We start from the raw sequence: 14,255 nt of genomic DNA on the forward strand, positions 1-14,255 counted from the left end.
TTTTTTTTTTCTGACTTGTTCTTGTATTTTTCCTGCTTTTGCTCTTTTGATTTGTTTGGAAGAGAAGTAGCAAATGTACTAGTTTAGGCAGGTTTTAAGAAAAATTAACTAAAGATGTCGCTGAAAAGATTTGTAAAGTCATGGACAAAAATAAATGTGTATAGAGAAATATGCAGGAATGTGGTGTGTTCAATTACTGATTGCTCTGTATGTGTGAAGACAAAAAGGAGTGAGTGAATGGCATGACAGTGGGAAGCGAGTGTACATTGCTGCCACATAGGAGGAAGTGAAGTTTCCATGGCACCGGGGTCGTGATGCGAGAACATGTTCATGTGGGAAACAAAGACTTAGATAAAGACGGCCATTTTGAAAGTTTCCCATGGCATAGAGTGTTAAACTGCATCAAGCTGTCTTCATTGACCAACTTTGAAGAGAGCACAATTGCCACTTATTTAGCATGCATTCAGAGAACAATGTGCTCAATCATTAAATACTGCTCTCAAGCTGCTCAAATGCAGTGAGGCAATCACAAGGGATTCATATAGAATCCATTATTCTGATTCTGATAATTACTGATCATTTTGCAGTGTATTTTCAGATTTTGCATTAGTTTATTTGTTTATGTGAAGATTCAAGGATGTATACAATACTAATGGGTATATATTCACAATCAGAAAACACGACTGTATAGAACTACATTACACTCAGCTGACACTTTTATCCAATGTAACTTATCTACTCTTCAATACTATTGGCCATGCCTCAGTGTCTTGCCAAGGGAAACTTTGACATGTCGTCTACTGTTTTGTGTGTCGACAACAGCTGGGGATCGAACCACTGACCCTCTTATTGGTGGACTTCCATTTAACCCCTTGGCAACATCCGCCCTATATAAAAAAATAAGCCTTTTTTCAAACCCGATTGTGCCAATCTTTTCATAAAATGCTTATTTTACTCTTACAATCCTATAGATACTATGTTTTTAGATGTATTTCATTTGCATAAAAAATAAATGCTTGACAAGTGCATTATTTCTCAAGTCTTAAGTTCTAAACACATAGGCAGAATCCTCATTGTAAAAACTATTTCAGAAATGTTTAATGCCAAACTGGATATCAAATCAAAAGTAGTATTCCTAATAATGGTACGGCGTCATACTAACTCTTGCTTCCATTCAACTGAACCGCCACTCGCACATTTCTATTTTTAGAGTTAATATTATTCTATGTCATATGTTATGTTTTCCTAACACCTCCCAAAAGTGTTGGACACGTCATTGATCCGGCTATTTTGTGTGCAGTTCATACATTGTGGTCTGAGAGAGCATAATCAATGTTCAGATATTTTTGTTAGCATCTCTGAAAGTGTTGATAATTACTTGTGTCTTTGGTGGCTCTGGGGATGGAGCATAAAGGACAAGGGTGACTGGATATGCTTAAAAATAGCCAATGAGCAGTTCATTGTCCATTTTCATCTATTCATCATCCCCTACCTCAGTAATCAAAATGATTATAGATGATATTTTCCTGAATTATATTTTGCATCTATTAATGCTATTGATCAGTTTGGGAGTTATAATTACACTAACAGCTATATAACATGTATTTCTTGAATCATGTGAGAAGATGTAAAAAATCACTCAGTGAAAAAGCCATTTAGTTATGAATCAACATTTATTAGTTATATTTGTATATGTACACCAAAGGTACAACACTTATTGATATGTAGAAACAGATTTTTTTATGTATACCATAGACCAAGTAAAGAATTCTGTATTTTTTTTTTGTCCATTTTTTTCTCAATATTGTTTCTCCCCCACACATACGCTCTCTGCCTTTACATCAATATTACAACAGCTTTACAAAGAGGGAAGGCCTAGAAAAGTAAGATCAGGAAAGCACGTTGTAGGCAGGAGTGAGACAGTGAGACATCAGCTCTGTTTGGGAGTTTCTTCAAAAAAGACACATTGCAGTAGAAAAGGACAAGCTCAAAGATAAACTGGCTTTTTGTTTAAAATACTGTCAATAATTTTCCATTTTATCAGTGCCATTTAGCTCGGCAAGTTCCAGGTGATAACGTTTCTGTGTAGAAAGCAAAGAAAAGGCAAGTGGAGTAAAGGCAGTTTACCGAATGCGATTTCTAAAAAAACATCTATGATGTTGATGGCACGCCAGAGGTCGAATGTGTGAAGTTGTGGCATGTAGACAGAGTAACAGAATCTAAAAGATCTATATATCCATGTCATGCACCTGGTAAACAAAGGTGCCTGAGACTAAAGCAAGTTTCTTTCATTGAAAAGAGAAAAATGTTTCAGATGAGTGACCTGAGGAGTGTTGCTCTCTAACAGGCCTCTGAATGCATCTAACCACTAGGCTATATTTGATTCCTCACTCTATCCTACATGCAGGGCACATTTGACCTTTTCCTTTGTATTTGTCTCTCTTTTTAGAAACCTTAATCACAGTAATTCCCACCAAAATATATTTCATGTTGGCCCCCTTTTTTTCAAACCAAAAACATCCCCTCGCTATCTTTCTTTCTTTCTATCTTTCTTTCTTTCTCGCTCTCTTTCTTTCGCTTTGTCATGCAATCAGTGTTTGCGTCATGATCACTGTAATTTCAGATAAATTCTGCATCGCCACTGAACAGAACAATTATATATTTATTTATGTACAATGAAAATGAATGCACACTGCTTATATCTCCATGGAACAAACATTCAAAACGCTTACATTAGATGAAAAAAAAGATATTTATAAATTGGTGTGTGACAGGTAAGTAAAACAACTAGTAAACAGCTATTAGAGAATAAAAAAACAAGCAATTTATTACACGATTTCCTCTCTATACATTTGTCTAATCTAATTTTACTCAGGACATAGATTATATATTTCTTTCTAGAGGATTACATAAAAAATGTCACAGCAATGAAACTATATTCCTATTTACCATTTCAACGCCCCCTAAAATAAATCAAAAGAAAGAAAAAAACATCTGTTACCTACAATATATACACAAAGTGCAACGAGGCACTTCAAATATCATGCTTTTAAGATAGTGGTGCAAAAAAATAATCATCATTTTTATTTAATTCATGCTTTTAAAGCCGTGTGTTTGAACATAATAGTGGTTCAACACTCAATCCCCATCGATGGCACTATACATTGTCTCCTCACTGGAGAGATTCTTTTTTTCTTTTCCTGAACATCACAAGGTCAAAAGTTCAGGCTCAGGGGCCTGTTGAGGTGTCAGTGCTGTGCTCTGCAGCTCACCGATTACAAATGTAGTGACTTCGAGGTTTAAGAGTGTTTTCTTGTGTACATTTGAAGAAAATAAAAGTGAATGTGTGTGTGTGCATGCTTGTTTTTGTGTGTATGGTGTGCGTCAGTCTGTGCAGTGTTTACGGCTGAACGCCAAGCGCAATCTTTGTTGTATCAAAGCTTCTGTTAGCCGAGCTTAAAAAAAAAAGTGTTTCAGGGAACTAAAAGACAGAGTGCTGCGCTAATTGTTTTTGTTAAGTTCCCTACTGTTACTTTAATTGGCATTTGACGTTGGCATTTGTTTGAAGTGAACATCTTCAAGGCAAGGTTGTCATTAAGCACAAATAAAAGGAAACAAGACAGGAGAGAAGGACACAATACTGATAAAGAAATCAAATCCACCCATATCACAGAAGTCTCACCTCTTATGCACATAAGCTTAAAAAAATACAAAATAACAGCCAGTAGTCCAGCTTTGTTTCTGTGTTTTTTCAGCTATTTGGTTCTATGAGAGGTTTTGTCACTACCTGATAATTGTGGAATAACGCATGTGAAGTGTCTATTGTTCTGTTCTGAGTTTCCTGAAAACATCTTTGCACCCATATGGACGCACAGCTGCAGCATCTAGGGTTGTAGAAACAGTCTTGAGCTCTGGTGGTTGAATATATGGTTGTTTACTTTTTATGTCTGGCTAAACAAGAAGCTGGAAGAGCAAGATCACTGATCCATCTTTGTTTGTGCAGCCAAGATTCCATCTGACAGCTGAATGCTTCTTCCTCTGTTTCTTAAAAAAAAAATTGGTGGCTCACTTTATGTACTCTGTCAGTAATATCTGTGTCTGTGCTTTCTGAGAGTACTCATGTTGAGGATCGATAAACCACTGGAATGTGTTTGAAATATGTATATGCGCTTCCTGTGTGTGCTTGGAAACTCCCTTCCCAGTATATTATCATATTATAAAATTACACTTTTTCAACAATGCAGTAAACTGTCAACCTTTTCAGAGTCAGTGCTTTATAAACTTGTGCTTTAAGAAGGCCATTTTAACGAGGCTCATTAGTGAGCAGGTAAACATTTGAGGATTTAAATATTTTATTTCTGTGTAAAAGATTTAATAAGCCTGAGTATCTGCAGTCCCTTATTATGTTTTCAACAGCTGACATTTAACTTGGAATATGATCAGTATCGACATGAAAGGGTAATGTGCCTGACTTTGATTATGCCACTGACTGAACATGATCCTCATTGTCTTCATTTGTGCTCTATATATAATCTCTTTTTTATGCTTCTAATTATTCAGATTTGTCAATTCTTTTTTATTGTTTGTCTTGACAATAGTCATTTTGGTGCTAATCTTCTTTTAATTTCATTGTCATCACAGATATCTTTTGGCAGTGATTTCATTAGCTTTGAGGGTCTGTCAGAAAATGTGGTAATATCATCTTCAGTGCCAGTCAGTTTTAAAATGATTCTGGAAAAATGTGTTGTGAGTGACGTCATGGAGGCAGTTCAAAGGCCTCAATGAGTTGATTGATTTTCTGCCTGTTTGGTCCCTATAATTGAATTGGTCATGTTCTTAACCCCTGCTCTCTTTATCTCCTTCTCTCTCTATTACTCACAAACACACACACACGTTTTACATCTCACTCAACAGGTGACATAAAGAAATAAAAGTCCCTTTCCTTTAGAGTAAAACAACTGGGGGATAAAACATGGCGTTCGTGGTATAATTTGTGCTTTAGAATATGACTGAGACTGTGCTTGTAGATTACGAGGCCCAGTGTGGCCCCCTACCCTTACAGTGTTGTGCTGGACCTCAGACATAGAGGCTAATATTGGGCTTATTCAGTCAGATGCACTTTAAAATCTCTGACAGTACGAGAGTCAAGATTGGTGTACAAACGTCACGCTGGTTGTCATTAACAATGCTCTCACTCCAACTTATCTTCTGTCATTTGAATAATAAATCGCCTGAATGAAACTTGAAAGCTAATCTCAGGACTTCCCATGCTACACAGCCACTTCCTCTCTCCTCCTAACTCCTCCCACAAATGTAGAAATGAGATGTATTGCTATGGGAAGCCTATCTTACGTTTTTTTTTCTCTTCCTTCCCTCCCCCAGCCTTGAAGTATGTTGTGCAAGTATATGCTAAACGGACATAATTGTGCTCTAAGTATACCTCTGTTATTATTTCACGGTTAAGTGAATTAGTATTATATATCAGTCAGATAGACAGTTACAAAAACTTTCAAAGGGACTAATAAAAAAGAAAACTAATCTACATAGAAAACAATTAGTAGTTCTGTTCGTGTGACTTTTTTTTCATTCACTCTTTTTTATCACCAGATGGGAAAGCTTGTGGAGCCCAGGAGCAGGGGATCTCTGTGCTGCCATTATTCATGTTTCCATGGTCCCTCCTCAACAAGCGTGCACTCCGCAGCAGAGCCGTTAGTGGCTGAGGTTACCTGTAAGCAGTTAGCAGGGAAAACTAAAACACTTGATCCAAGGCACTTCAAAAACACAATTCATTTCTAATTAAACGTCGGATCAGAAATAACATTGCATTGTTAATTCTGTGTCTCCTCTTAGTTTCAGCCAAGCAATGTGATTGGTCAATCAGGTTTACAGGGCTTATATAGCATGGTTAACTATGATTTATTACTTGCTGTCCTAAAAAAAACAAATCTTTATCAATCAATTCTACTTAATCCTGGTTTTAAGTAAAGGTAATTAAATAACACACGACTGTAATAACTTTATAAGGGTAAAACCATGATACCATTTATCACATTATTTTTCTGTTTTTTTGGCTGCTGTAGCAATGGTACTCTATTGCCTCTTAGGAATCATAGCAATTTTGCAACATACAAACATTAATAAAAAAACATTATTAGAACTCAGTAGGAGCTCTGATGATCATGCTTATGGTAGTCTTAAGACAGAGGTTTCTTTAACTGAACTGGTAACACACCACACATAAATGATGAACAAAATGCCAGAAGGCAGTAACACAAAATAATAATACAATGGATAAAGGCAAAAATAAACAGAATACATTGAAAACAAGGTGCAAACACTGCAGTATGAATGCATTGTTAGGTTGTTAGCCATCAAGCTCTCTACTGTCTTTGGAAAGGGTTAGAAAGTAGCCATGCTATGTACAGGCAAAACAGACCAACAAACAGAAAATAGTCATTGTGAATACTGGAAATAGCAAGCCTTTGTGTTAAATGTCATATAGACTCGGAAAGGAGAATATGATTATTTTTTTGATGGCCAGACTAATTGTGTGCCAGGTTGCCAGCGTTGCTAGGCAACACCTTACATCCTTTAATAAATGAATAGGCTCATCAGTAGACCTTTTCTGCCAGGGTGTGAGTGTCAGGGAACCAGCACTCTGAACTCCCATGTATTATTCTAAAAGCCTGGAATACATTAAAGACCGTATTCAAAGTGCATTATGTTTTACATTACGGGAGCTACTTCACAGCTTTCCATTTCACAACACAGTTCTCACAATGGGCAAAAATAGCTGGTGTGGAAATTATAAAAAAAACCTGACTGGGAATGACTCACTGACAGCGTGGTAGATGTGTAGGAAATATATGAGCTGCTAATTATAACTCACACTTTCCATCGTGTTTGAAATTATACAGGAGAGGGTAAACGTTTAGGAATAAACCTCTTAATAAAATTAAAATCAACTACATTTTAAAGATTTTTAGATAAGGCAGTATGGACTGCGTTCATTAGACTGAATCAAATGGGAGGAGAAGAGAAAACATTGAATGAAAACCTTCTATCAAGACGTTATGTTTAAGAAAAGGATATGGTGTGAATGTTTGATAGATGGGAGGGCTGCTAAATAATTCCTCAGGGTCATGAGGAGGATTATCTGGCTCTGCCCATTCAATTAGAGCCAATACCCAACAGGTTACAGTCATCCGATGAATCTAACTATAGATCTGTAGGTATGCACATAATAATGTTTTAGTACGTTTAAACCTTTTGGCTGTACATGTTTTAGATGTTCATTCAACACAAAAGCTGCTTTTCCAGTAGAATGTAATACATACGTGCACATACATTTGTTGTTCTTGAGCTTGATTTCATTCTTAAAATAAAATGCATTGTGAGTGTATTCCCATTAATATGTACAGAGATGCAATGAGTAAAACAAACAAGAGTGCTGAAAACATGCAGGGTGAGCGTGCGACAACGGTGAGGGTTATATACAAGTCTCTATGTCCGTAAGCATTAATTGTACCTTGCATTCATCTACTACTACTTCTACAGTATTGTTAGCAGTGGCAGTAGCGGTTGTGCTAGTTGTAGCTGTAGCGGGAGCGGTTTTGACGCACTGGTTGGAATTGTTTTCGTGGTGGTTCTTCATGTCATCGTAGTAAGACTGGGTCTTCGTCATTTCGATGTCGTCGGATTTGGCCGTTTGTGCATCCAGTTCCTCAAGCTCAAGCTTGGACAGGTGGTACACGATGCCTGCACCGTAGGAGTCACCCACCACGTTGACTGAGGTCCTGAATCGATCCCTGAAGAGAGAAAACACAGTTTAAAAAGATGGTTTTCTACACCTTATCATAAAAGGGAGTTCTGTACATAGAAAAGTAAACTAAAAGAATATCAATACGTAACTACAACATAAGTGTTAGGGAAGGATTCTCCTAGATATCCACCATTTGCCCTTTGTCGTTTATGACCAACCGTGACGTCTGTTATCTCCCTTAAGGAAAGGGGTTGCTTCAGCCATATGTTGTTGTTACCAACAATGACCGGGCAACTCTCGGTCACAAATGGTTTATTGTTGTGGGTACGCTGGAACACTTCCTTCTTGGTGCTTTTTGACTCCAAGGTGTGAAATCTTCGAGGCCATAAGTGTCTAAGACGCAAGTAATTCAGTGTTCCCAGCTGTTTAGTCTATCTTCTCAAATATGTTGATTACTCTCTGTGAACCAGTTAAAAGGTATAGCGAGAGAGAGGCTCTTCAGAATTGACGCGGCCACTCTACCGTGCAGTCAGAACCTCTGACTCCAGATTTGTTTTGTGAATTCTCCGGCCGAAGCTCCTAAATAAACCATTAGAGTTTGACATCAAAGCTCCAGCTCTCCCCGTGTCTCCTTCCTGAGTCGGTGACTCCCACTGCATTGTTACACAGAAGTTTCTCCCACAATAAGCATGTGTATTTTATAACTCACAGCAGCCAGTCAACAGCAACCAGCAGACTGATGTCTTCGGTTGGCAGGCCTACAGCAGTCAGGATCAGGAGCATAGTCACCAGGCCAGCACTGGGAATACTGGCCGCTCCAACACTGGCCAGGGTGGCAGTCAGACTGAATGAAGACACAGCAAAGCAACAATCAATCACATTTTCACAGCCCACTTCACCTAAGCATATCCTCCACAACCGACCCTACGCCCTGATGCTACTCCTCAGATGCCAATGAACATGATATGGTCCACTCCACACAGCTACAGATGAAGATACGTATTCTCTATGGTACTTATATAAAGAGGAGCCGCTGAAGAGAACCAGAGAGGCTGCTCCATCACACATGAAGAGAGGTTTAAATGTAACAGATGGGATGTTCAATTTGAGGGTTTCATAGATTGATATGCCATATGAATGTCAAGGTGAAGGTCATGCATCCTTGACTCACTCTATTAACAGAAGAGCATTTGGGGAAGATAGTTAAAGATACTAGGTTGATGTCATTCATTCTGCTTAGCTTGAGACATGGCAAGAAAAGATGTTTTCATTTCCTCATTACGGTTTATTTGCTCCTTTGTAAATCAAATCTTTGAAGTTGTTGCTTTGAGTAACAGAGGATTTTTTGTTCGCTGTTAAACCTCCCTATTCTGCTGCTGGGTTTTTCCTCATTTATTAAGAGCTAACTGTGTTTGCTAAACAGCATCCTCAGGGCTCCATTTAAACCCTCTTAAAACTGTGGGAATTGCAAATCTTACTGTTATGACCAAGCATAGCTTTTTTTGATCCACAGTTTTTCTATTTTAATAGCAGGATTGTTGAAATATAATAGAAGGTTAAATCATTATATAACTTGTTTATTGAGATTGTATTCATTGGCTTTTAACAGTGCAAAAAATAACCTATAAAATATGACGTGTTTGAAGTGTCTCCTGACCTGACAGTGATAATCTGACCAGGGTCAAGGTAGATGCCGTTCATTTGGGCGATGAAGATGGCTGCCACTGCCTCATACAGAGCAGTTCCGTCCATGTTGATGGTGGCACCGACTGGGAGCACAAAGCGAGTGACTCTTTTGTCAATACCTAAGTTCTCCTCCAGACAGCGGAAGGTGACAGGCAGTGTACCAGCACTGGAGGTCAAAAGCAGAAGAAGGTTGGTTATACTGTGTTTCAACTGAATACATATCAACAAAAACAACTAGCTATTCATTTTGATGCTGACCTAGAGGCTGTCCCCAGGGCGGTGATCCAGGCCTGGAAGATGCCCAGGAAGAAGGTATAGGGGTTTTTCCTGACAATAGCAAAGTAGATTGCAGGCAGGAAGATAGCTCCGTGGATGATGAGGCCAATGATCACAGTGACCATGTACATGCCCAGCTGTCTGCCCACCACCTCAAGGTCCTTGATGGAGATGATCTTACCACAGATGAGACAGGCAATACCGAAGGGAGAGTACCTAGAGAGACGATGGAACTTTAGTTGTTACTAGTAATTCAGAATGACAACTTTGGCAGGACACAAATTATGTCTTTCAATAGCTTTAATCTTTAAAAATGCTGTAATGTCTTGAGAAATTACTTTTCAGTTATTTCTGACTCATTATAGTTGAGTTTTCAAATGAGTTTCAATGAGATTCTTAAGTGATACTAACCACATGATACAGATGACAAGTTTCATCACAATCTCATTGAGGATGTTGAAGAATTCAAGCATGAGCCTGGCCCTCTCTCCCATCTTGCCCATGCAGATGCCAAATGCAATAAAGAAACCAATCAGACCTGTGACAGAAAATAATAAATGTATCAAACGTTGAATGTCCGCGTGGACAGGTGCGTTGACTACTACATGAAGAGTTTATCATTAGGAGAAGAATTTTTAACATTCACAGCTAAAAACATTAGGTTTGTCCACATGTTTTCAATACTGTTTATATTGCTTTTACTTGTTGCCATGCGAATAGCTTGGCCCTAGGAACAGCAATGTGTGTTGGTTGGTCCACCACTTTGGCCCAGACAGAATATCTAAATAACCATTAGATGAATTACCATGAATTCTTGAAGGGATATTAATTGGGCCCAGAAAATGAATCCTTATGACTTTGGGGATCTGCTGACTTTTTTTAATATATTTGCAGAATAACAACAAAACTAAACATATGCAGATCAGCATCACCTGATGCACATTGTTTTGTGCTTATTAGCAAATGATATCATGCTGAAATGCTATTATTAGAATGGTGAACATGCAAAACATTGTATGTACGAAACATCATGTTGGTGTGTTACATACCCAGAACATTCATGCCACTTTTGAACTGAAGGGTCTTTGAGACGATAATCAAAGGCTCCCTGGTAATGTTAGCAACCAGGCCTTCCATGACGGTTGCATTGACATCCTCAACGAAAGGCACCTCTGTCTTTTTTGTCGTGGTCTGGATCTGAGGTAAAGGATGACAAAATAAAAGGGATTAGTTAGATAACCAACAACACCTAATTCAGATATGATGTTCCCTGTGACTCAAGTCCACTCAACTTTCTGTACAAGCCCACCTATTTCCTGACGATCAAGCTTCTGAGACTCTCTTGATATGCAACAAATACATATTATATATATATATATTCCATAATAAGTGACTGCACTCATCCAAGATTCGCAGTGACATCCAGATATCACAGACAGACTTTCTAAGTATTTAGCATCTGACAGTCAAACTAAATATAAGTTTTGTGCATCATCTTGTTATTGTCACCCTCCATTACCTGTTGGAAACAAGCCTGCACCAGATTTTCTGGGAACAGGTTCCTGATCAAATCAAAGAAGGCATCCAAGCTGGACACATCGTCGTTCTTCTCGCCCTGGCCCAGATTTTCCTTCAGTTTGGGGTTGCCAGGGTGGATAACCAATACAAGGATGACTCCCAGGATGGCAGCAATAACCGTGGTGGTCATGTAGTAGACCATTGCCCTGGTGCCCAGGCGACCGCTGGATTTGGCATCCAAACCGGCCAGACCTGTAGCCAAAGCAAACAAGATGGTGTTTAGTTATCTGCACGTGTTGAATAGAAATGTTGACTTAATACTTTGGGCAAAGTCAATTACTGTAGGGGTTGGCATAATGATATTTGATCATGTGCATTATGCAAAACATATTGTATTACATGCAATATTGTCATTTTTTATTTCAGTACTTTATTTTTAGCTGTTGTATTCAAACTCAACTGCACATGAGCTGCTCAATCATATCACCAACAGTTAATAATGTTGAAATGATCCAATATCTATATTTTTTCAGAAGTCATTATTTATACTCCACCTGTGATTAAACTGGAGATGATGAGTGGCAGGATCAACATCTTCAGCATCCTCATCAGGATGTCTCCAGGAAAAGCGATCACCATGACGATGTCTGGGTGGATCGGGGAGGCCACACGGAGCAAACACCCAAATACAGCTCCGAGGATCACACCTGAAGTGCAAGAAAGAGTGTTTGTGAATGAAACTGCAAGCGTGTATAACAGCAAACTAGAAAAGAATCAGGAATGAAACCCAGTGGAAAATCACATATTACAGATTGATATAAAAAAGGAATCCATTTCATATCGGTGTATTATGTTCAAAAGCTACACCTTAGATATAATCAATGAAATAGTTAATAGGCTTTAATTTTCTCCTTTAAAAACTCTTAATAATTCTCTCCTATACTGCCAATTCAGATGTTAGGAGCTGTACAATGGGCTGTCTGTTTCATGCTTAAAGAGGACAGTGGGTTGGGGAGATAAAATGGAAACCTGCTGAGAGAAAGTAAAGCTCACAGAGGATTAAGATCAGATCTCTTTGAAGCAGCAGGGAGGAGGCAAGCATGTCAGATTCCCTGGTAGAGCATCTGTAATCTGTACAAACCCAAAATGTTTTTGAGGATTCTTTTCACTTTGTGTTAGGTTAACAGACTTATACAAGGATTTAACAAAAAGGGGGGACAAGAGAAGAAGAAGACAGTGTCTTTTGAAAGACCAGCCCCCTTTTTTAAAAGCCGCTGTTGACCCTTGAATTATGCCACTTCCAACCAAGGGTTCTTTTCCTGCCACCCAGTGGTTCTGTCCCCCAACACTAAAGATGACCACTATGTGCTCCAACACCCCCCACTTCCCAGTCCACTGGGCTGGGCAGTGGAGGGTGTTGGAGTTGGCGTTGCTGTTGCAGTTGGCCTCTGCGTCTGTCCATCTCAGACCACACAAAACTCCGGCTATCCCCCCAATGGCTGCACTTCCTCTGCCACCACATCACTGCCAAAGGTCACACAGGCTGAGGCATTGTTTAACAACACACACTGGAATGAAGAAGCCTTCCAGCTTGTTTTTTTCATATAATAAGCTGTCTTCTGTGGTCCAGTCTAGTAGCATCCTGGGGATTCTGCACACCCAATGACTTTGGAAGGCACTTGATATCCTGTGCCTTCTCTTTGGCCATTTTGCAAGTTCCCATTCAGACTCTTTTCTGCCAAGTGACAGATGATCAATGATCATGCTGGCTCCCTTGCTTCGTGAGAGTCCTGCCAAGTGGGGTGAGATGTACACATTACAGATACTCACACAAACACACAACCATTTCAGTGGGACCCAGACAGACAGGGACTCAAATCCCTAAATTAAATATTCACATTTATTTGTATACAGTTTAAGAGGTTCATGGCCGATGTTTCTTAAAGGAAATAAAATAATGATACAATTAGGACACAGTTTAAATGATAAGTGTGGGTTAAACACACATCTGATTCAGGGCATATTACCAGAAAATGTATCCCTTCTTTTGTGCCCTTTCCTCTTTTCATTAAATCTCCCCATGTGGCGCAGTGAGCTATTACTATAATCACAATATTTTTTCATGCACCACCGGAGGCAGTTTGGATGTCTAGTGTCACAGAAAGCGTTTGATAGCAACAGGTGGCACAGAGCTGGGGAAGGTCAGGACACCCAGTCATCTCACTGCCTGCTACACTGAACAAGCACAGATGGCATCTCCTCCTCAACTCACAGAACATTGAGCTCAGCGGTGGTCGATCTCCGTCTTTAGCATGCCCTGTTTTTTTTGGTTCTTAAAAAAGAACGAACGGAACAATAATAAGCCAACAACAGGATAACTTACCGAGGATGGTGAGTGTGAGCAGAAGGTTCGTGCACATACTGGAGCAGATTTTGGCACATTTGGACTGAGGCCTGGCCTCAATGGGCTCCAGGTGACTCTCGTGCATCCTCACCTCGACTTGTTTAGGCATACTGTTGGTACTGTGAAAGAGAGAAAGAAAAAGAGAAATTGTTAGTTGCATAATGCATGAAGATAAACTCCTTCCTATAATACACAATAAGCTTAACCGTATTATTAATCAGTATAATGGTGCCCTTTCACTCTGACAAAGAACAAGGCATTTCATTTCTGTATACCTTAGGTCACAGGTCAACATGATTGCATCTCTCTTCTCCTCGTAAGATCCAATAAACCTCTGGTGTCAATTATCATTGGTCTCCTGCAAGATTATTTTTTGAATACTGTGCTAATTAACCTTTTCCTTTACAGACTCTACTAGGGCTGCAACTAAATATGTAGCAATGAATCTGCTATTTTATTTAAAATGTATCTGTTAATAGGTTGGTCTATAAAATGTCAAAAGTAGTAAGACAATTTCAGTTTCTTAATGTCTAAGTCAGTGGTTCCCAACCTTTTTTCCCAGGAGCCCCCCCAAATGACTCCTGTTGGAAGTTACGCCCCCCCCCCCCC

At 39.1% G+C, this 14,255-nt stretch overlaps 1 protein-coding gene across 2 annotated transcripts in view; it reads right to left on the bottom strand.

Annotated features, from left to right (window-relative positions):
* Nucleotides 1-1,735: 1,735 nt before the first annotated feature.
* Nucleotides 1,736-14,255, bottom strand: part of LOC104963688 (excitatory amino acid transporter 2-like) — a 30,250-nt gene continuing 17,730 nt past the window's right edge. For both annotated transcript variants that reach the window (XM_010792308.1, XM_010792307.1), the window contains exons 2-11: nt 13,626-13,765; nt 11,797-11,949; nt 11,244-11,494; nt 10,774-10,921; nt 10,136-10,262; nt 9,707-9,940; nt 9,420-9,614; nt 8,472-8,606; nt 7,623-7,808; nt 1,736-5,726 (exon numbers count right to left, since the gene is read on the bottom strand). In XM_010792308.1, coding sequence (XP_010790610.1) covers nt 5,723-5,726; nt 7,623-7,808; nt 8,472-8,606; nt 9,420-9,614; nt 9,707-9,940; nt 10,136-10,262; nt 10,774-10,921; nt 11,244-11,494; nt 11,797-11,949; nt 13,626-13,755 — 1,563 coding nt within the window. In that variant the 5' untranslated portion in view covers nt 13,756-13,765 and the 3' untranslated portion in view covers nt 1,736-5,722. The remainder of the gene's footprint in view (nt 5,727-7,622; nt 7,809-8,471; nt 8,607-9,419; nt 9,615-9,706; nt 9,941-10,135; nt 10,263-10,773; nt 10,922-11,243; nt 11,495-11,796; nt 11,950-13,625; nt 13,766-14,255) is intronic.

This window comes from Notothenia coriiceps, unplaced genomic scaffold (assembly GCF_000735185.1).
Source record: "Notothenia coriiceps isolate Sejong01 unplaced genomic scaffold, NC01 NC01_scaffold00036399, whole genome shotgun sequence".
NCBI lineage: Eukaryota > Metazoa > Chordata > Actinopteri > Perciformes > Nototheniidae > Notothenia > Notothenia coriiceps.